Source organism: Gopherus evgoodei, chromosome 3 (assembly GCF_007399415.2).
Source record: "Gopherus evgoodei ecotype Sinaloan lineage chromosome 3, rGopEvg1_v1.p, whole genome shotgun sequence".
Lineage (NCBI taxonomy): Eukaryota > Metazoa > Chordata > Testudines > Testudinidae > Gopherus > Gopherus evgoodei.
In genome coordinates, this window is record NC_044324.1 from 116,787,143 (window position 1) to 116,814,344 (window position 27,202).

The 27,202-nt window shown below is 42.1% G+C and overlaps 1 protein-coding gene across 1 annotated transcript in view; it reads right to left on the minus strand.

The window, feature by feature from the left end:
* TXLNB (taxilin beta) overlaps positions 1-27,202 on the minus strand; it is a 56,744-nt gene that overhangs the window by 18,736 nt on the left and 10,806 nt on the right. The window contains exons 3-6 of the mRNA XM_030556450.1: positions 26,834-26,925; positions 21,182-21,352; positions 5,429-5,623; positions 3,117-3,236 (exon numbers count right to left, since the gene is read on the minus strand). Of these exons, the coding sequence (XP_030412310.1) occupies positions 3,117-3,236; positions 5,429-5,623; positions 21,182-21,352; positions 26,834-26,925 (578 nt within the window). The remainder of the gene's footprint in view (positions 1-3,116; positions 3,237-5,428; positions 5,624-21,181; positions 21,353-26,833; positions 26,926-27,202) is intronic.

Genomic DNA, 27,202 nt, shown 5'->3' on the forward strand with positions numbered 1-27,202 from the left:
GTTAGAGCAGTAGGAATCCACTGGAGAAACCTGCTTCATAATACTGCATGCCACATTTGCTCAAAGCACTGGTGCTTCGAATTTCAGGGTTTGTTTAATATTCAGAGCACTTTTTAAAAATGTCACTACACAAATGTCCCTCATAAGAATATAAGAATGGCTGTACTGGGTCAGACCAAAGGTCCATCTAGCCCAGTATCCTGTCGACCGATAGTGGCCAATGCGAGGTGCCCCAGAGGGAGTGAACTTAACAGGTAATGATCAAGTGATCTCTCTCCTGCCATCCATCTCCACCCTCTGACAAACAGAGCCTAGGGACCCATTCCTTACCCATTCTGGCTAATAGCCATTAATGGACTTAACCTCCATGAATTTATCCTGTTCTCTTTTAAATGCTGTTATAGTCCTAGTCTTCACAACCCCCTCAGGCAAGGAGTTCCACAAGTTGACTGTGAACTGTGTGAAGAAGAACTTCCTTTTATTTGTTTTAAACCTGCTGCCCATTAATTTCATTTCGTGACCCTTAGTTTTTGTATTATGGGAATAAGTAAATAACTTTTCCTTATCTACTTTCTCCACATCACTCATGATTTTATATACCTCTATCATATCCCCCCTTAGTCTCCTCTTTTCCAAGCTGAAGAGTCCTAGCCTCTTTAATTTCTCCTCATATGGGACCCGTTCCAAACCCCTAATAATTATCGTTGCCTTTCTCTGAACCTTTTCTAGTGCTAGTATATCTTTTTTGAGATGAGGTGACCACATCTGTATGCAGTATTCAAGATGTGGGCGTACCATCAATTTATATAAGGGCAATAATATATTCTCTATCTTATTCTCTATCCCCTTTTTAATGATTCCTAACATCCTGTTTGCTTTTTTGACCGCCTCTGCACACTGTGTGGACATCTTCAGAGAACTATCCATGATGATCCCAAGGTCTTTTTCCTGACTCGTTGTAGCTAAATTAGCCCCCATCATATTGTATGTATAATTGGGGTTATTTTTTCCAATGTGCATTACTTTACATTTATTCACATTAAATTTCATTTGCCATTTTGTTGCGCACTTAGTTTTGTGAGATCTTTTTGAAGTTCTTCACAGTCTGCTTTGGTCTTAACTGTCTTGAGCAGTTTGGTATCATCTGCAAACTTTGCCATCTCACTTTTTACCCCTTTCTCTAGTTCATTTAAGAATAAGTTGAACAGGATTGGTCCTAGGACAGACCCTTGGGGAACACCACTAGTTACACCTCCTTGTACATTTTTGTAGACCCCGCAGCTCTTGCTGAGTGAGGTAAAGAGGTTTTGTGCTGGGGCAAGTAAACCATTTATGGTGTTGAAGTTAAGACAAAAATTATAATTCAAAGACTAATTGGCTAACTATAAGAATAAAAACACTTTGTTAAAAATAACTTGAAAAAGCTAAATACCTAAGGCAAAACTGATGGGGAGAGCTCTGCAAACTGGTACATAGAGAGTTGTAAGATAGTTCTGTCCCTGAGAAACGTTTCCAGAAAGTGCTGTCTGTGATTGAAGTTTGCCCTTCTATATTACTGAGCTCATCCTAAGAGGGCTGCATTATAAATGCCTTAATTATATATATTTTAATAGCATGGTGCCTTGAACTCACTAGTGTGCAATATGATTCAGGTGGAGGACAAGTATAGTCCTGCAGTCTGGATACAGGACTGTGAATGATGAATTCCAGTGTACCAAACCTACTCTGACACTTACTCATTACATGGCTTTGGGCCAGTCACTCATAGACGCCGGCTTCTTCTGGGCCGGAGGGTGTATGCGTTCAAACCCTCAAACCACCACACCGCCACCAACCCCTTCCCCCAAACCCCCACCCCCATCCTGTCTCTTCCCGCCCCCACTCCAACCCAGGCCCTGCACCCATCCCATCCCTTCCCCCAAGCCTGCCTGCCCAGTTCTGCTCCCTCCCCACAGTGTGCCCCATCCCCACTCCTCCCTCTCCCTCCCAGAGTCTCCAGCATGCTGTGAAACAGCTAATTATGGTGGGCAGTAGGCGCTGGGAGGGAGAGGGAGGCGCTGATCGGCGGGGCAGAAGGTGAGCAGGAGATGCTGGGGGAGGGAGAAGCTGGCTGCCTGTGGGTGCTAAACAACCACTAATTTTTTTCTGTGGGTGCTCCAGGGCTGGAGCACCCATGGAGTCAGTGCCTATATAGTCGCTTAACATCTTTGACTGAGTTTGGGCTGTATTATTACCAAGTGGTAATAATATGTACTTGTCTACCTCAAAGGCAGGCTGCAAGCATTAATTCAGTTAATGTTCATAAAATTATGTAAGCATAAACATGTATTATTATATGCCCATTCCTTTATAATTTTATAGCTAATTGAACCATTTCTTGAGCTTACTTTTTCATAGGTGCTAGTCATACAGGAGAATTGCAAAGACAATTCCCCTCTTCTGAAAACCATTGTACAAAGAATGTTGATTTTTCACTACTTCATGAAAAAATGGAAATAACAGAAATAGGTCCATATAGTCTGGCTAAAATACTTTTGGAGAAGGGTTTTCTAGACAGAGTCAGCAGAGGTGACAACTCGGGCTCACATTCTGAGAGGGACAGCACTTCTAGGGATTCCACTTTCAGCACCTGTTGATTTCACTACTGGATGATACACTCAAAACTCCTTCATTGGCCTTTCTGTTCGCCACTGCGTGCAACCCCTACAGGAGACACCCTCTACTCTTTCAGATGAGCAGCTGGGACCAACTGGAATTCAGGCACATTCAGTAGGGTCATCAGAGCCATATGGGGAAACGTCTTTGGCAGGGATTGATGGGGATTGGTGCTTTAGGACTGGTAGCATGATCTGGCTCCATGACTGATGAATTAGCCATGCACTAAGAAAAGGTGGCAATCTGGCAGCCCTGGAGACTGCATTCCTGTATCTATAGTACAGTCACACCAAAGGCAACAGCCGTGACAGTTTCCCTCACACTGCCCTGTCACTCTATCACACTCAGACCTGCAGAGCCAATTATAGTGGTGAAACGGTATTCAGGGATGATTTGGGCCCACCTTTTATCTAAAGATAGACAGACAGACAAATGAGCAGACAGATTAGATAGATAAGTACATATTCCTTTTCTCGTTCATGTCGCTCCTCTGCTTCTTTCATCATTTCCTGTGACTGCTCCAACTTGGCATCCACCAGTTTCTGTTGAAGTTCTCTGTGCTTAAATATTTTATCAAGTTGCTGCAAGAAAACAAATTCTGCTGTGCTGAAATTGCAGATGTAGTGACATGTACAAACCTGCATGCTCACACACATATGGCTGCCTATTAGAACAAGCATAAAGGCCAAAATACTGCAAATGGATAGAGCCCTGCAAATCCATGGATATCTACTTTACATCTGCGGATGTGGATGCAGATGCAGTTGTATTGCTTACCTTCTTTGTAGATCACCTATTGGATGCAGATCCAATTTTTGTATCTGAGAAGGGCTCTACAAATGGAAACCCCAAATATTCCCAGCCTATTGCTTGTCATAAGAACAAATTGTACCAGAATTGTACCAGAATTTTCTCTAGAAGTGAAACCAAGTTTGTATTAGTTTAAATTTATAATAACAAAAAAGTCCTGGGGACCTTTTCCAGTACTGTGCATTAGAATGTACATTATCCACATATAAACTCATTAGTATAATCAAAAATATTACTCATATCTCAAACGATTGCTCATTAGATGAGGAATATGCATAACACAGTTTATTGGTGCTGTTAACTGGTTAAGATTTTGACAGATGGAACATATTAAATTCAAACTTAAAAGCCAATTGATCCTATAAAGTGAAAACAGAGATTTTAGGCCCCAACCCTGCAAATAGCTCAGTGTGGGTGCAGGGATTCATCTGGACAGAGCTCTAAACAGGATCGGACTCTTTGGGCTTCAGTCTGCAAGGTGCAGAGCATTCTGGCCTGACACAACAAAGTACTTGAGGACATGCTTAAGTTTAAGCATATGGGCTGTCTTGCTGAGGCAATGGGACTACACACACACACGTAAAGTTCAGCGTGTGCTTCAGTACTTTACTGGATCAGGCTAGAGTGCTCAGCACTTTGTGGGGTTGAGCCCTTATTGGCCATTGTTTCCTCCTGGTAATTACTTATGTTCTAGCTCAACCACATAACATGGGTTTGATGCAGAAATTACTGGGTGACATATACAGGAGGTCAGACTAGATAATCTCATGGTGCTTCTGGCCTTTGAATCTATGACTCTATAGCAGCCTCTCCCAAAAGAAATCTCAGCAATGGCCCACCTGACTCTTGCTGTGTTGAGTAAATCATTTGAGCTGGTTGGGAATTTTCCAGTGTAACTTTTTGTGTGTGGGAAAATGCTGATTTATGAAACCAAAATTGTCCACAAGAAAAATTTTGAGAAAAAAGTTTTGAAGTAGTCAAAAACATCCTGTTTTGACATTTTCTAATAGAAAACTTCTGTTTTATGGTTTGAAAGGACTTTACATTTCAAACTTTTAGTAAATTTAGTCTAAAAAATAAAGTCTAAATCAGAACAAAACATTTTGAAATTATGAATTGACATTGATCCAAAAAATGTTTCAGATTGTTAGTTCATTAACATTTTTTTTATTTTTTTGTTCCAATTTGGATTGGGAAAAATTTCTGAATTCTTAATCTCTTATGAGATGGGTCTATAAATGCCACATTTAGATAAAATTTCCTTTTATTTTGATAAAAACCATTCAAATGCATGTACAGTTCATTCAGGGGACGGTCTCATGCATGATACAATAAGATTTTTAAATAATTAGATGGATGTGCTCAGTTCAAAGTGGGTCAGCATTTGAGACTGGAAGTACACAGTACTTATGTTACTTTACTTTCTGTTTTTAGTGCATATATTTGGACTGAGAACCACAATGAACATACTAATTAACAATAAAGAGTCCCAAAAAGTCAAGAGTTGAGATATTTACTAAAGATGGGGAAAAAAATCAGCATAGTTTGAAAATGTAGAAATGTAGAAGCTTTGTTGAAATTTTCTCAATAGCTCTAATATTTACTGAAGGGATAATATTCTATCTATATATATTTTTTACTGCAGATTTTATAGTGAAAGTCATGTCTGCACACTAGAGTTTGTTCAGATGTCAAGTGTCCCTGGTTTACATTTGTTATTAATCTGCAGCTGCCAGAGAAGGGTTGAAGCACTAACTTGCTTCTGATACAGTCTGGATTAAACAGCAATGTGCTATTAAACCTTGACAATGTTATCCATGTTGCACATCGCAGAAAAGCCTCATGAAGAAGAAAAATGATAGCTAATTGAGAGGATGGGGTGGTGTCAATAAATCTAATCCTCATGCACTTCAAAACCTGCCTCTCCCTACCTCAAGGAGGCTGCATGCCTTAGTAGTCTCACCTCCTCTCTGAGTTCATACTGATCAATGATGCTTTTCAGTTTCTCGGCCAGCTCTGTGTTCTCCTGGCATAGTTTCATGTTCCTTTCACTTTGCTGCTCAATCTGAGTCTGGATATCACTCAATGTGCCCTGGAAATGATTAGTGATCTCTTTTCTCTTCTCGTCTTCCTCCCGTGCCCGTAGAAGAGTTTCCTCCTGTTAAAAAGGTAGAAGGTGATGTGAAAGTAAAATAAATTATATAGTAAGAATAGAAAGGATTAAAGAAATGTTGTCTGTACCTTTAAGCAAAGTTGTTGGAATGTTGCAACCAGGTGTCAGGAATACAGACATTAACATAGAACAATTGCACCGTTTAAGGGCAATTGGTGAAGCATTACCCTTAGATCGATAACAGTTAGTAAGGAAATAGGATATGCATGCTGTGCCCCAGGTAAATTTTACTGTTTTGATATCTTTGTCCCTTTGTCTAATTCCCGCTCTTTTATCTGTATAAATAAGACTGTTTGGGCCTTGCATGGCCACTCACATATTCTGAATGTTATTGGCGGAGCGCTGCGCTAATAAACAGAGTGGTCTGACAAATTGTAAGTCCTGATTCTAACTTTGACAATTTGGAGGTTCCACCGAGATGGCAACCGTCTTCACTGGGGCTGTGTGATTCCTGACTGTTTTTGTAGGATGACCGTGGCAGCCGGCACCTGGGCATTTGGCCCAAGCGGTCCCCCACTAGAGCGGAAAGGCGCACAGCCACAGTGAGGTCTACGCCATCGAACCTGTTGGTTCCCACTCTGTTCTGGTAGGGATCCCGGGATCTGACATCAGGAATCTGGTCAGGTAATTATTTCTGTATTTTGTCCGGACTGAGGACTGTCCTGTCTCTGTGCCTATCCGTCCTCCCTGTGGAGTGTTTGAGTCTGGATGCCGTCTCTGTCTGGGGATTGGCCGACCAAGGGGTTCCTGTCCCCGCGGTCTGAGTGAGTGAAATCTGCACAATCGCAGCCGCACCACACTTTGGGTAAAACCCTTAGTGTGAAAGCAAGGGCAATTGAGGCAGTAGCCTGTGGGCTCCTTTTGTGTGTTGCACTGGGCATCGCTCTGACGAATCCGAATTTCCTTCTTGTGTGATTGGTGTGTGAAATCCTCCTGTATGGGTAACCAGATGTCTAAGTCGGGACAGTTCCCTAAATGAACGCTGGCTCATTTTATGTATTTAGGATGAGTCCAGACTCCTGTAAAAAGAATCTGGACTCCTGTAAATTTCTGGAAAAATGGTCTAGGCTAACTCAGGGGGATCCCAAAACTCAGTGGCCACTGTTAAAATCTTGGAACAAAGACTGAGTGGACATCTTAAAGGACAAACTTGGCCAACCTAAAACTAAATTGGCTAAAGGAGAGGTTAATTCTTTCATGCAGTGGTGGCAAGAGGCAAATCATAGGTGGACAAAATCAAAACTCGCCTCTCAATTATTCAAATAATAAGTTAAAAGCTTTATTAAAAGCCTCCTCTCCCACCACCAGACTGAGCGCTCCCCTTTACCCTGTTCTCCAAACCCCGGATCGATCCAACCCCCTTCATACTCCCATCTCATTGTAAAAAAGGACAAAAAGCCCCTTGTTCTGTTCCCCTTTGTTGTCTGCCTCAGAAACTGATTCTTTATAGTGTCCCACTACCAATTCAGCAAGGCTGGGGGCGGGGGGAGCTCCTCAACTAGCCCCCACCCTTCCTGGTCCCTTTCCTTGAACATTTCTTTCAAAATTATGAAATGACCACAATATCACTCACAAATGGTTCATTGAAAAAAGCAGGATCGGGCCCAGACAAGCAGGCAAGCAACAGATAAAAAAACAGGTTAAAAGCCCTAAGGGAATAGTGTCAGGAGTAAAAAAAGTAGTAAGTACAGGCATGAACCCCTGGAACAATACTTAAAATGGTGAAATCTGAGGTAATAAAGGTGTCATTTTGGGACATAAACAAGTAATTTAAGGAAAAAAAGTAAAAAGTTAACTCTATAGATGCTGGAGAGAATTAAGCAGTTAAACTTTGTGAAAAATGTTAAAAAGAACCATGTTAAAAAAAATTCTTGGTTTCTTTGCAGCCATTCTGAAGGGAAAATGGGTCCTTTTCCCAAAAAAAAAAATGTGAAACTGGACTATTCATATTATACACGCAAATGGGGACATGTTAAAAATTGCCACTGCAAAAAAGCATAACAGCTTACCATTGGTATAACATATTTTCTAAATGGTCTCCCACAACTACTGGCATACTAATGTTACTACCCCTAATTGTTTTTGGTTTTAAATTGTATGTGTTTAATTGAAATGTTTAAAATGTGCTGGTGCATAAAACAAATGTATGTAAAGCTAAAGCCACAGGCCCAAATCACCTCCCAGTATTTTCTATTATGTGAACTAAATAAAAAGTGACACTGGTGATTAATAATCTTAGTGTCAAAAGGGGGATATGTAGGAGCAGGATTTTATAATGTCCCATAAGAATTAAAGTATAATTTGATTTCATCCTGCTAGCCACCTTTTTTAAATAGCAGAAAGAACTGACCCCCTGGGACTATAAGATTCTGTTTTCCCATATGCATTACAAATTGGGCCCTCTCTAACTCTTTGTTTTAAGATTTAGGTAGTAAGAGACAGGATTCTCTATTGTGTCTATGTTAAGTAAATTAAAGAAACATTGAAGGCCTGGGTCTCAATGTAAATTGTCTTAGTTATCAATTGTAAAACTTAGCAAGGTTTAATTTGCAATGCTTTTTTGTTCTATATAAAATACTACTGTTTGTATTCTCAATCTATTTGTGTGAACGAGGAATGTATGCATCAGGAAAAGATAAGGTGTGAAGGCCATTGTTACAGCCAGAGTCAAGGGACAGCCGTTAAACTGTCTGGCATCTCAGAGTGGATACATGCTTCGCAGTGTAAGAATGCACAGACCCCAGTGAACCAATCATCACCTCAGGACCACGCAGAGTCAATCTTTTGACTCCAGAAGAAGACGTACAGGAACAGCCTGCAATACCTTACAATCTACGCTCTCGTAAGGGTTGCCAGAAGCAGATGACTAAATAAAGCAAGGCCCAAGAAGAAGCAGTAGTGAGCCTAGCGCCTGCTGCCTGGTGGACATAAAACTGTAACTGCAGTTCCCTCAGTTGAGGTTGTCAGAACCAGAAGGGCCCTGCCTCCAACATGCGCCTCTGGTGGTGCCTGTTCTTCGGCTGCTGGTGTCTTAAGGTCTGGGGAGTCCACAATGACAGTTCTTTTATCCAGCAGCAAGTGTGGATAGCTCAGACCCTTATTATTTCTAAATGCTGGGTCTGCAGCCACATCCCAGCCCACTCTCAAACTGGTGTTCCTGTCCTGGCTATCCCACTCAATTCCCCAGACCTCACTGGAGGACCTTGTCCATTTAATACAATATGGAACAGTAATGACACCTGGGAAGAGGCTATTGGCAGTTCCTTTACCCCACTTGGGGGAGCAATACACCAGGCAAAAAGGCTCCTAAGGTTACAATCAGTAGTTAAATAATGGCAAATAAAACCAGAGAAAGTTTAAGAGCCCTGGCCAAAGAAACAGGGGCGATCGGACAGGTGGCCCTCCAGAACCGTCAGGCATTGGACATAGTGCTGGCGGCCAAAGGAGGGACCTGTGCTCTCACTGGAAAAGAATGTTGTGTGTTTATACAATACCAATGAGGTAATAGAACGCTATAGCCACTTAAAACAAATCGCATATCCTCCCCATGAAGAGTCAAATTATTTAGGGAAGTGGCTAAGTAACCTGTTCAATTTCTCTGGCATAGGAAAGTGGTTGTTTCAGGGAGCCCTAACTATCCTGTTTGGAATCTTAGTGATTTTTGTATGCTTTCAGTTAATCTCCTGTTGCATCCAAAATGGTGTAAAACATGCCACACAGATGACTGCCCCAAAACAGAGTGCTAATATGATGATTTTTGAATATCACTGATGAACTAAGAGATAAGGAACGGTTAATTTGTGGAACTCAGTAAGGGTTGGTCATGGCGTACGCCTGACCAAAAGGAGGGATTGTGAAAGTAAAATAAATTATATAGTAAGAATAGAAAGGATTAAAGAAATGTTGTCTGTACCTTTAAGCAAAGTTGTTGGAATGTTGCAACCAGGTGTCAGGAATACAGACATTAACATAGAACAATTGCACCATTTAAGGGCAACTGGTGAAGCATTAGCCGTAGATCGATAACAGTTAGTAAGGAAATAGGATATGCATGCTGTGCCCCAGGTAAATTTTACTGTTTTGATATCTTTGTCCCTTTGTCTAATTCCCGCTCTTTTATCTGTATAAATAAGACTGTTTGGGCCTTGCATGGCCACTCACATATTCTAAATGTTATTGGCGGAGCGCTGCGCTAATAAACAGAGTGGTCTGACAAATTGTAAGTCCCGATTCTAACTTTGACAGTGATAAATTTAAATGGGTAACACAACAGCTAGCTTAAAAAAAAAAAAGAAGAATTGGACTCATCTGAAAGTTATAATGTTTGCAGTTCTCTTTAGAGCTATGTCTTTCTTTCATAAACCCAGGTAATGAGTGTGACTATAAATACATAGATTGGATTAGACAGTAGCCTTGAAAGAAAGGAGGAAAACAAGGACTTTTGTTTATACAGATTAAGTTAAAGGGAACTCTCAAACCAGAGCAGCTTGGATACGAGAATGTTTATACAAAATATAAATATACTTATTCCCAATATTTCAGCATTACCTTTGCTATGAAAAAAGGTATATGGTCAAAAATGTTGCATCCAAACTGTTTTCTGATGGAAAATTGGGTTTTTGACAAAATGACTATGTTTATTGGAAGGTGTTTGCTTTCTGTGGAAAGTTTCTGCTTTTAGTTGAAACCCCCAAAACTGAAAAGTTTTGGCCACTGTCATGGTATATTTCCCCAATCTGAACCTTAGAGTCCAAAAAATGGGGTACCAGCATGAATTCCTCTAAGCTTAATTACCAGCTTAGATCTTATAACTGTCACCAATCAGGACTTGGAGTGCCTGATACACTCTGGTCCCCCCCAAAAAACCTTCCCTGGGGACCCCCAAGACCCAGACCCCCTGGATCTTAACACAAGGAAAGTAAACTCTTTCCCTCACCAGGCCTCTCCTAGGCTTTCCCTCTCGGGGTTACCCTGGAAGATCACTGTGATTCAAACTCCTTGAATCTTAAAACAGGGAGGAATGTCCCTTCCCCCCTCCCCTTTCTCCCTCACCCAGAGGCAATACAGATTCAAGCTCCATGAATCTAAAACAAAGGGATTCCACCCTTCTCCCCTCCCTTCTCCTTCCCTGTTAAGCACAGACTCAATTCCCTTGAGCCTCAACAAGGGGAAAAAATCAAACAGGTCTTAAAAAGCAAAACTTTTAATAAAAGAAAGAAAGAGTAAAGATAATCACTGTAAATTCAAGATGGAATATTACAGGGTCCTTCAGCTTATGAACTCTAGAGAAAAGCCTCCCCCAGCAGAAATACAATTTAAAATACTTCCAGCAAATTACACATTTGCAAATACAGAAAACAATCAAAAGACTATAACCGCCTTTCCACTTAATACTCACTATTCTGAATATATAAGAGACTGTAGCAGGGAGATTGGCAAGAAACCTGGTTGCACGTCTAGTCCCTTTCAGGACCCAGAGAGAACAAAGCAAAACCCAAAAAAACACAAGCAAAGGCTTCCCTCCACCCTGATTTTAAAGTATCTTGTTTCCTGATTGGTCCTCTGGTCAGGTGTTTTTGGTTCCCTGTTTGTTAACCCTCTACAGGTAGAAGAGACATTAACCCTTAACTATCTGTTTATGACAGCCACAAACAAAAATATTTCGTCTTCATTCAGCACCAATACCTGGATTTAAGGTGTTTCTCTCTCACAACCCAGCCTCTTCTGCTTCATCAACTAGTAAATCAAACAGCTATACCAGGCTGTGTGTTGTACGGCTACAGAAGTTTATTTGCCAACACAGAGCCAAATAATGGGAGTGTTGCCTGAGTAAGGATTGTCAGATTTGTTCCCAACTTATCAGTGAAACTCTAGTTAGGATCTTTTTATGTGTAAGTGAATGTATCAGATGTCTAGCATTTTTGGGACTACAATTTTTTTTTATTTCCTAGTTATTTGCTTCTAAGTGTGTGTAATCCTGTTGTAACATTGTTGGTAGCCACCCCTAATATGTTGCAACCCCATTAAGAAACCAATCTACAAATTGCATAGTGGCGTACTTTACAATCACTTAGCATAGTTCAGCTAGCATAGTTATTTATATGAAATCTCTGATTACACTGGACAAGGATAGTTTATTATAACCATGTGTGAATACAGCTGTAGCTGACTCTAGCACACTATAATTTATATTATAGATGTGTCCTCAAAGGTGTAGATTTATCTCCTGTTCTTGAAAAAAATGAATGCACAGTGGGTGAGTAAAATACTACACTTTCTACAAGGCACACATCACAAAGATCTGCTGAAGAACAGCTACTGCTCCTATTGGAGGTCACTTTTCCTTGTGGTGGACTGGACATGGATGGAGATCATAGAGTTATGCAGTTTCTGGAGGAGGGAGATTTGAGATAGCATTATTGTTTGTGTTATAGTAATAGTAGTAGTGCCCAGAGGCCACAATTGAGATTGGGACCACATTGAACTAGGCACTAGACGTACACACACAAACACACAAAGTCCCTACCAGGAACAGCGTCCGATCAAAACAGACAAGACAAAGAGTGGGAGGAAAGTAATATGATAAACTCTATTTCACAGGTGGAGAACTGAGCCACAGAGAGAGAAAGTGACCTGTCCAGCTCACTCAGGAAGCCAGTGATAATGCTGTCAATTGAACACATGTCTTTTAGACGCCTAGCACAGGGCCTGGTCCTTAAGTATAGCCTTCATAGATATGTCATTCTTTCAGTAGAGCAAAAGTGCACTAGTAAAATATCATTATTGTTATTCAGAGCTCAGTAAAGTAAAAAATATATCTAAATGAATATAAAGCAAAACATTTCCACGTCTTGGAGATGAGTTACAATGAGCCATTTTGTAGCAAGGTGACATAAGACAGCCAGAAAGTAGCAATTGTGCAAATATTAAAACATATGCAGTGATAACACTTTGGGTCTCACTTATTATTTACCTTGGAAGGAAGAATAATTTCTTGAAGCACAACAAAAGAATTGTTGGTTAAGGTTTGCTAGAATCATCATGCAATTTCGGTGTGGGGTGCACTGTTCAATATGATCACCTTCTCTGCCCCAACCAAAAGGCCAGACATTGGCTTTGAGCTACTGACTGCCTTGTGGGGTTTTGGAACACTCCACAAGCAGCTGTGCAGCACCGGAAGTGCATAGAGTAGCTGATCCAATCAGAATTTCTCGTATTATGATTTTAGATATCAGATAGTCACCGTTTGAGTTTCAAGTATTTTGAAACGAGACTGCATCTAGCTGAAAGAAAAGCTGGTCTTGTAGTTAAGACACTGAACTGGTCTTAGGAAAACTGCATGCAACGCCTGGCTGATACTGGCTTCTTCAGATAATAATTTGATCTCTCTGTGAATCTCAGGGAGAGATAGCTCAGTGGTTTGAGCATTAGCCTGGTAAACACAGGGTTGTGAGCTCAATCCTTAAAGAGGCCATTTAGGGATCCGGGGCAAAAATCTGTCTCGGGATTAGTTTCCTTTTAAGCAGGGGGTTGGCCTAGATGACCTCCTGAAGTCCCTTCCAACCCTGGTATTCTATTATTAGTTTTCCCATCTGTAAAATGGGTATGATAATAATACTTCCTTTGCTTGTCTAGGCTGTAAACTCTTTCAAGTAGTCTCTTGTTATGTTTAAGTACAATAGTTAGCATAAAGGGGTTCTGATCTCAGAGGCCTCTAGACACTATTGTAGGAGGAACACTCACTGACTTGTCAAGAATTCCTCCCCAGAGTCAGGGCTGGCTCTAGGTTTTTTGCCACCTCAAGCTCTGAGAGTGGAACTGTCCAAGCAAACCTCCCCCTCCCCCCCAAAAAATTTGGGAGCAGAATGCCACTCCTGAAATTGTGCCGCCCCAAGCATGTGCTTGCTTTGCTGGTGCCTAGAGCTGGTCCTGCCCAGAGTATACCAGGAAGCAGTAGCTTTAGCACCGTAGGAAAGGGAATGGCATGTACTGCACCTGCATTGGGCCAGTGGAGAGGCAATGGCTCTATAGATCAAGCTTCAAAATGTTTCTTCTCTCCACACCAATTGTGCTGGCCCCTGAGCAGGGTCATATGGAAGGGGGAAGGCACATTGGGGCAGCCACGACCTGACTCAAAGTAAACTTCCCAATTTGCGTTACTGTGTAATTGTTCACCTCAAGTACATCCAAAATCTCCAGTCATGCCTATCCCTATTAATCTGTGAGCATTCCCCAGGCATTTCCTCTATTGCCTGTTGTTCTTGGTGTCTCAGGCTTGTTTCTGTACAGCAAAATCATTTAAGTTTTCTCCATAATACTAAGGATTAAGAGCCAGATTCTGCTCTTGCTTACAGCCATTAAAGCTGGAGTAGCTCCACAAATCCAATGCTCTGGATTCACACTGCTGTCACAGAGCAGAATCTCTTCCTGAAGGATTTCTTTTCAGCATGTTTGAAGCAGTCAGAACATGCAAATCATATTTTCTTCATTAATTAGTGAAATCTACACTCACTTCTCTAACAGTTGTAAATTATGCTTTGGAGTTTTAACACAAATAAATATGCTGCATTTCCTCTATGCTTATAGGTGGATGAGCTTCTAGAGACTAAAATTCATTCTTAAGATATGCCCTTGATCCAGTTCTACTCTCTCCTCTACCTTGCTCTCTTTTCTTAATTCCCATATCAGAGGTATAGCCATACCTCATATGCCAATATGATACTGATACAGCCTTCCTATGTTTCAATGTTAAAAGTGCAATAATAAATTTAGTAAAATCTCATAACATCAGAAAGAAGATACTGTTATGAAGTGGGTGAAAGCTTGTTATGTGTTGGGTTAAAACGCCATTGAGGTTGATAGGTGTTAACTTACCTTTCTATTAACATAACTATAAACATAAGCCTCACCTAAGACAACAGGAGTGTGTGATCCCCCTCAGGAGCTTTTGGGCTGCGTATTGTTTTGGTGAGGGTGTGAGAGAACATTCAGATAGTGCTGAGGTCATAAAGAAGAAGAGAGAGAGAGGCAGAGGAAAAGTGGCAAGAAAAGCTAAGCAGGAGCCTGTAAGCACAGTGGTATGATGCTGGAGTGGGAAAAGCTAGAGAGTTTTTAAGTCTGGTGTTGGCTAAAGAGGTCTGGGGGCGCTGGTAAGCTAAGAAACTGCTCCCTTTTATTCTTGGTTCCTTCTGTGTCCTGAGACACAGGACTCTGTGCATTCCTTGTAAAAGAACAAGACTGCATCAAAGAAATACCTGGCTGCCACCAATTTCTCCTTCTACCTCAAGCTCCCACATAGCTCTGAACTTTGACTAATCGCTTGGGTCAAAAAGGGGCAACGCTACCTTATGTATAGGTTTAATCATTTTAACGAGTGATTATTTTATTAATAAAAGACCTCATAGAATTAAGATTATCCAGGTTTATTTTGATCTTGCACGGGTGTAAGTCAAGAATACTGTAATTCCACTGAAGTCACATCTGAGTGAATGAGTGCAAGTGAAATCAGACCAGGGTCAACATCTCAGTTTTCTACTTCCTGATTAGGGCGATGATCCCATGATTCTGAGGCAATACAATCTGACTCCCAGACTCAGAACTGGTGACTGGCTGGTCTTTTACTCTTAACTATCCATAAGCAAGAAGCACAAGGGACATGAGATATGTATGTCATTAAACAGCCACCAGACTGTCAGCTAATTTTCAGCTCAATAACACAACACAGAGAAATGTGTCACTGGGGATATTCTGAAAAAGACAATGGGATATATAGTATAACAATGAGAATAAATTCTGTTATTTTTAGGAACACCTATTTTGCTTTTCTTGAGGGTGAATTAATAATCTGTTTTCTGCTGTCAAATGTAGTTGCAGGGAAATCATTTGCATGGTTAGTTTGTAAATGCCTAAAGAGTCGAGGTTTCTGATATTAACTACCCCCATCCAAACCCCCCCCCAAAAAAAAACACCAAGGCAGAGCTCTCCTTTCTGTTGTGTATTTCTTGTTTGTAGCACAATCCTATATTATATATTCTGTAACACTTCAGTGCATGTCAATGGGAACTCCACATACGGAATGAATGCAGACTATACACATGATATTCACATGACATATGTGCATATATTATGCCACATAGCAAGTGAGAGGAGATTCATAATGTGGATAGGAGAGGTAAGTTTTGCACTTTGTAACTTAAGTGACACTATCAGCTGCTTTCTATAGTTTATTTTCCCCATAGTTTATAATATAAGCAGATTTGCCTACCCCAAGTGTTCAAAAATTATGTGCCAGGCTTCCTCACCTCCCCAAATAATTAAATTGACTTAAAACCATGAGATTAAAAAAAAATCACTTTGGATTCTTTTTATTTGTTTTCTGTTTTTTTAGCCTCTCTCTCTCTCTCTCAAACCCTAACAACTAGAAACGTAGCTTTTAATTTTTTTTTCATGTAATCACATGACTCCAGAAGGTGGGCCTTTAAAAAACCCCACTACATGCTACAACGATCATGTTAAATTTGTGAGAGTTGGCAACTGACTGTCTTCATTATGAATTTAATTCTCCATTTTGCAAACACTGATATTTTTTCCTACTGGCTTATTTTATTTTGCTTCTTATGATGTCAGCACAAGGCTGGAGTAGGCTTAGTGCTTCTGTGTTTTACAGAAAGGTCTATAGCATCTAAGAAACTTTTATCCCCTTTAGGGGACAGGCTTACCTTCACTTCTTGCTATGGGTGATTCAAATGGACAACTTAATTGTGTTTTGTGTGCTCACATGGCAAGTACTGAAGCCAATGGAAGCCAGACAGAATTTGGCTTTATAATAATAGCCAGAAGTATGTCTGGCTGGTCACCCAGTTCCAAAGTAAAGTGGTTTAAAAGATGACAGATATTGGAGACAGTCTTGCTAGGTTTAAGGGAGAAAGGTCCTATGAACTACTTGTGCCCCATGTAAAAGTAGGGAGTAAACTATGTTACCCTAGTCATAGTGAGATCAAGAATTATCTGACTACTGCGATGCCATTTATGATATTCAACCATGCAACCAGTCCCATATCTACTCTCACCATACTATTAGGTCTGCTCTACATACAAAATTGCACAAAGTTGCTAGACTTGCTGCAGGGAGCCATGGATTGCTGGTGCCTGATGGCCCAGTGTAGGAGTCCTGGAGGCATGGGTCTGCCCCTATGGACCTGTGTGGATCCTTGGGGACTAGCCAGGGCTGGTGCAACCATTTAGGTGACCTAGGCGGTCGCCTAGGGCACTGGCATTTGTGGGGCGCCATTTTCTTCGGCAGTGACCGTGGCGGCCGGATCTTCTGCCGCCCCGGTCGCCGCCAGCATTTAGATGGAGGGAGCTAGGGCAGGGGAGCGCAGGGAGGGCCACTTGCAGCAAGTAAGGGAGGGAAGGCGGCACGCAGGGAGCTCCCCACCCCAGCTCACCCCTGCCCCGCCTCCTCCCTGAGCACGCCGTGGCTGCTTCATTTCTCCTGCCTCTCAGGCTTGCGGTGCCTAAGCTGATCGGCGCTGCAAGCCTGGGAGGTGGGAGAAGTGAAGCAGCCACGGCGTGCTCGGGGGGGAGGCGGGGTAGGGGTGAGCTGCTTCACTTCTCCCATCTCCCAGGCTTGCGGCGCCAATCAGCTTAGGCGCTGCAAGCCCGGGAGGCGGAGAAGTGAAGCAGCGATGGCGTGCTCAGGGTGCTCGTGCTTGTGCGTGGAGCAGGGGTGAGCTGGGGTGGGGGGGTGCGTCAGGGTGGAGGATGGGGGTGAGGAGCTGCCGCAAGGAGGGCACCTCAGAGCAGAGGGAGGAGCTGCCGTGGGGGGGGGAGGGTGTCTCAGGGCAGGGGTGGGGGAGGGGAGGGCGCAAGGTGGAAGTTTTGCCTAGGGCGCGAAACATCCTTGCACCGGCCCTGGGATCAGCACACTAAAGGGGTCACTCCCAATGGACTGGTTACATGCTGGAGCATAGACCAGACCCTGTGAATCCATGACCACCTAATATACCAAAGAAGTTACAGACACACTTTGAATCTGAGCCCATTGACACACCTTAAAATTTCTTTCTCACACAGATACTGTAATTTGAGACACTTTTTGCAGACTAGGTCAACATCTGTCTTGTCCTCAAGGCAAATCAGACTGACTTTTTGGCTTGGTTCATCCTCACTGGTCATTTCAAAATACCCCAGCACCCAAATTATATCAAAATACCCAATAGCTCCTTGTGAGTCTCCTGCAGCAAATCAAGAGTGCTTATTTTATTATGGAAACACATATGTAATATATAAAACATACTGAGTCTAAGGGTACGTCTGCATTGCAATCAGAGGTGTGACTGCAGCACATGTAGAAATAGCTGAGCTAGCTTTGACCTAGCTAGCCTGAATAACAATAGCACTGATGTCATGGCAGAAAGTGTAAAGAAATACTAAACTGTATTATGCTGTTCAGTCACTAAGTGGCACCATGTGTAATATATTTTATCTGAGCATATACCTCAATGGCCAGGGCCGGCTCCAGGCACCAGTGAATGAAGCAGATGCTCGGGGTGGCCAATGGGAAGGGTTGGCTCAACCCACCGCTGAATTGCCGCTGAGGAATGAAGCGGCACAGTTGAGCCACCACCGAAGTGCCGCCGATCATGGCTTTTTTTTTTTTCCTTCACTGCTTGGGGTGGCAAAAAAGCCTGAATGGCCCTGTCAATGGCTATACCTGTCAGTGCATTAAAGTGTGTCTTAAAGAGAACACATCTCTGTCCTGGGGCATGCCACTCACTGCGGACTGGCCAGTGGTACTCTGGGGATTAGCTCAAGGCTGACGTCCCCTGTCTGTGGTTTTCACACCGTCACTCTGTCTCTTCTATCCACCGGCAGCCCCTCTCACCACCGCAGGAACTGCAATGTCCTCTTTGTGGCTTGGCCCTCCTCTTGTGTCACTGTCCCTGTTTTCCCATTCTAGGGGAGGTTTAGCTCCTCAATAGTCCTAGGCAGTCTTCCCACTCATTGCCTCAGTGTTACTTGCCCTATGGCTAGTAGGGGAACCTCGGCCCACCCTCTTCTCCAGGTTCCAGCCCAGGGGCCCTCAGCTCAGCAGTCTGGGCCTCCTCTCTCCGGCCTCGCTGTTCTATCTCTGGGTTGCTTTCCACTATTCCTATTTCTTCCTAGGCCTATCCATTCTCCAAAGCCTCTCTCTCTCCCTGGGGAGTATCCGCAGTCTCACTCACTCCTCCCTTTCTCCCAGGAGTGTGTACCTTTTCCAATCTGCCCCTTCTCCTTTCAGCTCCTGGGTTTTATAGGCCCGACTCATAGACTCTAGGACTGGAAGGGACCTCGAGAGGTCATCGAGTCCAGTCCCCTGCCCTCATGGCAGGACCGAATACTGTCTAGACCATCCCTAATAGACATTTATCTAAACTACTCTTAAATATCTCCAGAGATGGAGATTCCACAACTTCCCTAGGCAATCTATTCCAGTGTTTAACTACCCTGACAGTTAGAAACTTTTTCCTAATGTCCAACCTAAATCTCCCTTGCTGCAGTTTAAGCCTATTGCTTCTTGTTCTATCATTGGAGGCTAAGGTGAACAAGTTTTCTCCCTCCTTCTGATGACACCCTTTTAGATACCTGAAAACTTCTATCATGCCATGAGGGCAGGGGACTGGACTCGATGACCTCTCGAGGTCCCTTCCAGTCCTAGAGTCTATGAGAGTCTATGTCCCCTCTCAGTCTTCTCTTTTCCAAACTAAACAAACCCAATTCCTTCAGCCTTCTTTCATAGGTCATGTTCTCAAGACCTTTAATCATTCTTGTTGCTCTTCTCTGGACTCTCTCCAATTTCTCCACATCTTTCTTGAAATGCGGTGCCCAGAACTGGACACAATACTCCAGCTGAGGCCTAACCAGCGCAGAGTAAAGCGGAAGAATGACTTCTCGTGTCTTGTTTACAACACGCCTGTTAATGCATCCCAGAATCACGTTTGCTTTTTTTGCAACAGTATCACACTGTTGACTCATATTAAGCTTGTGGTCCACTGTGACCCCTAGATCCCTTTCTGCCATACTCCTTCCTAGACAGTCTCTTCCCATTCTGTATGTGTGAAACTGATTGTTCCTTCCTAAGTGGAGCACTTTGCATTTATCTTTATTGAACTTCACCTGTTTACCTCAGACCATTTCTCCAATTTGTTCAGATCATTTTGAATTTTGACCCTGTCCTCCAAAGCAGTTGCAATCCCTCCCAGTTTGGTATCGTCCGCAAACTTAATAAGCGTACTTTCTATGCCAACATCTAAATCGTTGATGAAGATATTGAACAGAGCCGGTCCCAAAACAGACCCCTGCAGAGCCCCACTTGTTATACCTTTCCAGCAGGATTGGGAGCCATTAACAACTACTCTCTGAGTACGGTTATCCAGCCAGTTATGCACCCACCTTATAGTAGCCCCATCTAAATTGTACTTTCCTAGTTTATCTATAAGAATATCATGCGAGACTGTATCAAATGCCTTACTAAAGTCTAGGTATATCACATCCACCGCTTCTCCCTCATCCACAAGGCTCGTTATCCTATCAAAGAATGCTGTCAGATTAGTTTGACACGATTTGTTCTTTACAAATCCATGCTGGCTATTCCCTATCACCTTACCACCTTCCAAGTGTTTGCAGATGATTTCTTTAATTACCTGCTCCATTATCTTCCCTGGCACAGAAGTTAAACTAACTGGTCTGTAGTTTCCTGGGTTGTTTTTATTTCCCTTTTTATAGATGGGCACTATATTTGCCCTTTTCCAGTCTTCTGGAATCTCCCCCATCTCCCATGATTTCCCAAAGATAATAGCTAGAGGCTCAGATACCTCCTCTATTAACTCCTTGAGTATTCTAGGATGCATTTTATCAGGCCCTGGTTACTTGCAGGCATCTAACTTTTCTAAGTGATTTTTTACTTGCTCTTTTTTTATTTTATCTTCTAAACCTACCCTCTTCCCGTAAGCATTCACTATATTGGACATTCCTTCAGACTTCTCAGTGAAGACAGAAACAAAGAAGTCATTAAGCTGAGCCTCCTTACAGGGTAAAATGCTTTATACGGGGTAAAACAGATTTATTTGGGGTTTAGACCCCATTGGGAGTTGGGCATCTGAGTGTTAAAGACAAGAACACTTCTGTAAGTTGCTTTCAGTTAAGTCTTTAGCTTTGGGGCATGTGGTTCAGACCCTGGGTCTGTGTTGGAGCAGACTGGCATGTCTGGCCCACAAGACAGGGTGCTGGGGTCCCGAGCTGGCAGGGAAAGCAGGGGCAGAAGCAGTATTGGCACATCAGTTGACAGTTCCTAAGGGGGGTTCTGTGATCCAACCCATCACCCATATAAAGGGCCTTATTGTAGGTAGGAATGAGGTCTACTGTATATAATTGCATATTGTATACATTCATGTAAATAATCTTTTCAGTGTGATGTTTGAACAGCACAATGACATTTCTGAGCCTGCCCACACAATATGGGGCACATATCCTGCTGTGTAGTTTGAGAGGCCTCTTACTAACCTTGAGGGTTTTGTTGTGTCTCTGGAGCTCCCGGCAGAGACTCTCAAGTTTGCTGCGGGCGAGGATGGCTCTGCTGTGCTCACTCTGCAGCTGGTCCTTCTCTTTGACAATCTGAGCTTGTCTCTTCTGTAGATACTTCAGCTTTTTCTGCTCAGCACGATGTTCTTCCAGCTAAAGACATAGGGGCAAAATGTAGGTAAAAATAAAAATGCAGTATATTGAAAGGAAGGAAAAGAAAATGAGCTCTTTGGTTTTCAACTAAGTTCCTCCTCTTTCATAACTGTTTAGAAAGTTTTTTTGGATCAGATCCAAGTTTGAATATTTTTGTTCTGTTTTGCTGTTTAAAACTGGGGTGATCACTGGAGCCTTATGCAATGGGAATTCTCAAAATTCCTCCATCATGAGGTAACTCAGTGATTACTCATTTTATACCATGGCTTTGTGAGAAGTAGACCAGTCTTTCAAACAGACCTTGTTCATTTATCACTGCCAAAAAGCAACACAACCTAAATATTTACTAAATACCCAAGCAGCTGTTGAAGAAAAAGCCCCTGGTAATCAAAAATGTAGCCTGTGGGTTTCAGGTGTCACTGGCAGTGCATTCTTTAGTAGTAAAAATTCCTTTTGGGCACTGAAAAATAATACTGTACTATACTGGCTGATGTAAGTATTTGGTGTGAACTTCCAAATATTTGCCACAACTACATTTCAGTGGTTCATTTGATCACAGAATTATGACAGTACTTTTGATAATGATTGGTGCTGTTCATTACTGTGACAGGGTGACTGGCCCCTTTAAGAAGGAGGGGAGCCAGTGCACCTATGACTGCCCAGTTGTCCTAGAGGAAGTCACCTGGGCTTTATAAAAGAAGAATCTATGGCAGAGTGAAGCTGTAGAGAATTAGAAGGTTGCAGGAGAGTCTGAGATTTCAGGGATCAAATGACTCCAGCCAGGTAGGGCTGGGAGTGGCCTGCCAAAAACAGGGAAGAACCAGAAAGGCTTGGATCTTCTTTTGGGAAAAGGAGAGAAGCCCCAGGATACCTTGTGAGGTATCATATGAAAGCTAATGATACAGTGGTTATTAGTATCATTGTAAAATGTATGTATTCATTTTACATGTGAAGTTATGAATTTCCTATGTACGATGTTACTAAAATGTATTTGAACTAGATAAGTCTGGTGAGTGGGAAAGAGGTTTTTTTCCAGACAAAGAAAATGCCTATGTTTCCATCCAGGTATGATCACAGACAACTGGTAATCATAATCAAGTGGTCAGACATTGGCATATTGGAGCCTGCATGAACAGATAACTTTGCATTGTAGAAAGTATGAGCAGGGAAGAAACCAGCAGGAAACTTTCTCCATCAGACTCCATGGCTCCTTTCCTCACAGCAGAGGCACTGAACTTTGACGAGGATACATTTCAAAAGTTCATTGGTGCATAAAAGAGATGGGCAAAGACCCCAAGTTACTTTGTCACACAAGAAGACAAAGGAACCAAGACCTTTGGATTCTGTGGGAGATCTTGACTAATGGAGTGGTCTGCCATCTTGCTGGAAGGAGCATGGTAAGAGTCTTACCTTGAACCAAGACTGTAGTTTTTTTAAGACTTTGTCACTACAAAGTGTTTTTCACTTTTATTTGCTTGTAATCATTTCTGAGTTTATACCCTGTCTCTTTTTGATTAAATAAAATTAATTGTTTTACTTTTATTCTAAATCAAACCAGTGCTGTGTTGGAATTGAAGTGATTGTTAACACTAGTTAAAGCAACAAACTGCTGTGCTTTTGTCTCTTTAAAGGGCCAAGAAACCTTAGTACTCCTCTGAGTGGTCCAGGAAAGGGCTGGACATTTCAGGACAGATGGTTTTGGGGAAATTTGGGGAAAGTGTTGGAGTCACTTGGCTAGTAGTGAGCAAGGCTGGTGGAGACCAGAGCATGGTTGTGGTGTGACAAGCAGGCTGCTGGAGTCAGAGCTGCTGAACCAGGACTACTTAACACACACAGATTCAGTGCATGCTTGTATGCAGGGTTGGAGTGTCCAGATGGAGAGCTACAGCAGCAGAGCATTTTAAGGCACTCAGGGTTACAGGAGAAGCAACAACACAACCTCTCACTGGTCTGAATTACAGCCCTGAATGTGACAAGATAAGCGAACAGCATGTGGAGCACTGCTTTCGGTGCTACACTTCTTTGTCCCTTCACAGTGCAGTTGATCCCTGTGATAAAGAGTGGGGCAGTCCAACATCAAGAGAAGTAGCACAGTCCATAGACTGCTTCATGGAGCCCCTGGCACATCTCCCTTTGAGGTCAAAAATATGCTTGGGGAGTAGGATGGTGATGGGTCTGTTTGTTTTTCTGGTAGGCACCGTGGAGTAGAAGGGAATATCAGTGTATGTCATTCTTAGGTTGGAAAAGCTTTCTCCAAGAACAATTAGCTTAGTGGTTTGAGCATTGGTCTGCTAAATCTAGGGTTGTGAGCTCAATCCTTGAACTGGGGTAAAAATCTGGGGCTTGGTCCTGCTTTGAGCAGGGGGGTTGATTAGATGGTCTCCTGAGGTCTCTTCCAACCCTATAATTATCTATGTAAGAAAATTAGACCCAAAAGGGAAATGTTTAAAAGGACTTTGAGCAGGTGGAGTTTAATTAAGGTGTCCAGGAATAAGGGAAACTGAGGCAAGGTGCTGTTGAAGCAGCCTTGACCATGAAGGGCTCTTGAGAGGCACCTGATCCTCTTACCATAGCCCATTCTACAATGAAGTTCACAATTTGCAATGCATTGGTCAATTACATGGTATTATTTATGTTCCTCAATGGTTGATGTATGCAACCGACCAAATACAGTGCTGGTGTTAGGTGTGAATATTACAATAGAACATAAAGCTTGAATTTCACACTTTGTTGATTAGTTACATAAGTCACCCTATCTATGAACCAGGAATCAGCAACCTTTGACATGTGGCATGCCAGGGTAAGCCCCCTGGCAGGCTGGGCCGGTTTGTTTACCTGCCATGTCTGCAGGTTCAGCCGATCGCAGTTCCCACTGACCGTGGTTTGACGCTGTATGCCAATGGGTGCTGCGGGAAGCAGCAGCCAGCACATCCTTTGGCTGTGCTTCCCACAGACCCTATTGGTCTGGAGTGGCAAACCGCGGCCAGTGGGAGCCGTGATCGGCTGAACCTGCGGATGCGCCAGCTAAAACAAACCAGCCCGGCCCGCCAGGGGGCTTACCCTGGCGGGCTGCGGGCCAAAGGTTGCTGATCCCTGCTGTGAACAGAAACAATACCACATGATATGTGGCCAATTAAAAGCAGTGGAAACTGATTTATCTATTCAACTATTAATTAATCCAAGTTACTCCTCCTCCATCCCCTTTTAAATAAGGGAAGTCATATTACTTTTACTCTTAAACTACTCATATGTGTGCTCAATATTACAACCTAGTTTTTAAAAGCTCTGTATTTTATTATTAAGAAAATGATACCTAAATTAAAAAGATCCTTAAAACCAGAGTATAATTTCCTGTTTAAAAATTATATATACATACACAAACAAATATCACTCTCAAAAGAAAGGAAATGTAAAGTTAGGAATGTCAGTCATTCTTAGTAGCTGTGAAGTATCTAAAGTAACACCCACTTCTGAAAGTAGGGATTCCACTAATCTCCAGTGTGTGTTGGTGTATTGCTCGGTTTCTCAGTTTTTTAAAATCAGTTTTAGGAAGCAAGCAGTGCAGGAACCAATACACTGAGAAAATCATTGCTTGAGGAAGTCAGATTGTCAAATGTGATATGCTGTTAATTTTTATTTTTTTCTGGTTTTTAGTACAAAGTACAAACTTCACCTGCTATGTTTCATCAAAACCCAAGCCTTTTGGTTGGTGATGTAATTGGAATTCTTAAGAGTGTGTTTCACAAACATTAGTTTTCCTAACCACTGTGGATATTAGTAGGCAGGTTGCCAGTGTATGATATCACTGCTCCCTACAATTGTAAGGTTCACAACAAATCACAGGCCCCCTTGCTGTTTGTTCAGTTTAGTATTACGATAAACCAGTTTTCACAGAACTGCTGTTTCAGTTACACAAACAAAACTAGATGGATCTCTACCCATCTCGGTCACACCTTTTCTGATTCCTTATCCTTAATATTCTAGAGATGGATCTAAAGTCAATTCCCAGAAACGAACACCTCTGAACTTTGGAGAAGATTCTTTTCCAAACCTTGGTACTTCAGCATATTTCTAAATGTGCATCTGAAAAGAGATTTAACAACAGTTGCATTAAAGTGTTTGCAGTAGGCAGCGTTAAGAGCGAATGAAGACTAGAGTACCCTCTGGCAAATTTAGTCGACAACATTCGTATGGCTGATTTTTCTTGGTTCTTCATCAGGTCTTTTATTATTCTGCTCCTAAATCAACCTACCTAACTGATTGTTCGTATTTTGTAGGTGCCCACACTGGGCCAAATGTAACCAAAAGAATTACACAGAGGATTAATTAGATCCTGATCTCACAATGAGCTCAGCAAAGAATAATCACTGCATTCACATGGACCCAATTTCCTTTTGTTGAAAATTAGTCCACACTGACTTTAATGGGGCTCTGTATTGGAGAGAGTGCAGGGGTGCTGTCAGCAGGGAGCTCATTGCAGGATCAGGCATTTGGTAGGGCCCAGTTCTCTCCTGTCTGGGAGCTTGTGTAGTAATTTACACATGTGAAATGTGGGTATAAAATTCTACCAAATCAGAGTAGTAGTGTTGTCCATCCACTTTGCACTGATGTTAATGACTATACATGGAGCAGGGCAAAGGAGAATCAGGCCCCTAGTGTTTTTACAGCCACTCTGAAACAATGTAAATGATTACACAAGGTGTAAGTGGGGAACAGGCCTGCCACCTATATATTTGTGTCAAAGATACTTTACTTAGCTTTCCTTATGTTCTAAGTGATATTGGCCCCAATTCTGATATCATTTCTACCCAGATACACCCAGAACAGAAATTACACTAAAATCAGTGGAGCTACTCTGATGTATATGATGTAAGACTGACCTAAAATATGTGCTCAGAATCTTCTTGTGAAAGTTGCTTGTGTGATAAGAGGGCAGGCAAGTCTTGAGAAATGAAGAGGAGAGAATATAAGGAATTTGAAACAACTGTTCTGGTCCTTGGTAAATAAGCTTATACCTATAGTATAAAAAAAATGACTTTTAGTTATCTTTAAAAAGAACTAGGAATAGTAGGAAGTATGCACATTTAATAAGGAAAACATCCTTTTAAAATTGCAGTAGATGTTAATTCTTTATTATGGCTGTAGCCTCAAAGCTAGTTGGCAAAATGCATGTCTTCAATTAGGCTACACTTTACTAAAAGGTTCAGTACATATTTCATTTAAACTGCCAATGTTCTGCCTCATCAACTCTCCATCTCTTTCCAGATCTCCTCTGAAAAGATACCTTTTGGGCCTTGCCCTTTAGTTTTTCTTCTTCTTCAGCTAGGATTTATTATTTAACCCTGAAAAGGGTTTTGGGACACAGTTTGTATAAAAGACTTTATACACAATAAAGTTAGAGCATACTGGATTGCACATCTTGTTTATCACTTCAGTTACAGATTTTTTTTCCTCACATAAGTCAACAAATGCTATACTAACCATCTCAGCATACTTCCTAAATAAGATGTCCAGCTTCTCTTCTGGAGTACTCAGCTTGTTCAAGCTTTGCATCAGCATCGTGGCTTCCTTCCCTTAAAAAAAAGAAACAGAGGCTTGATGAGAAGGCAGTTAGGATATGATGTGCTGTTAGGAAATAGGCTGTTGTGTTAATCTAAAAAGCTCAGTTAGAAACGAAACCTCTTGGTGTGAGAGGAATAATTTTTACCTTGTTTGTTTTTGTTTTTTTAAAGGAAGACATGAACAGAGCCTGCTAATCACAAACATGTCTAGAACTTGATCCCAGTCTAGAACTTGGCCCTGAACAGTTTTCTAGCTGTAGGTGTAGATTTTTCAAAAACACACTTAGGT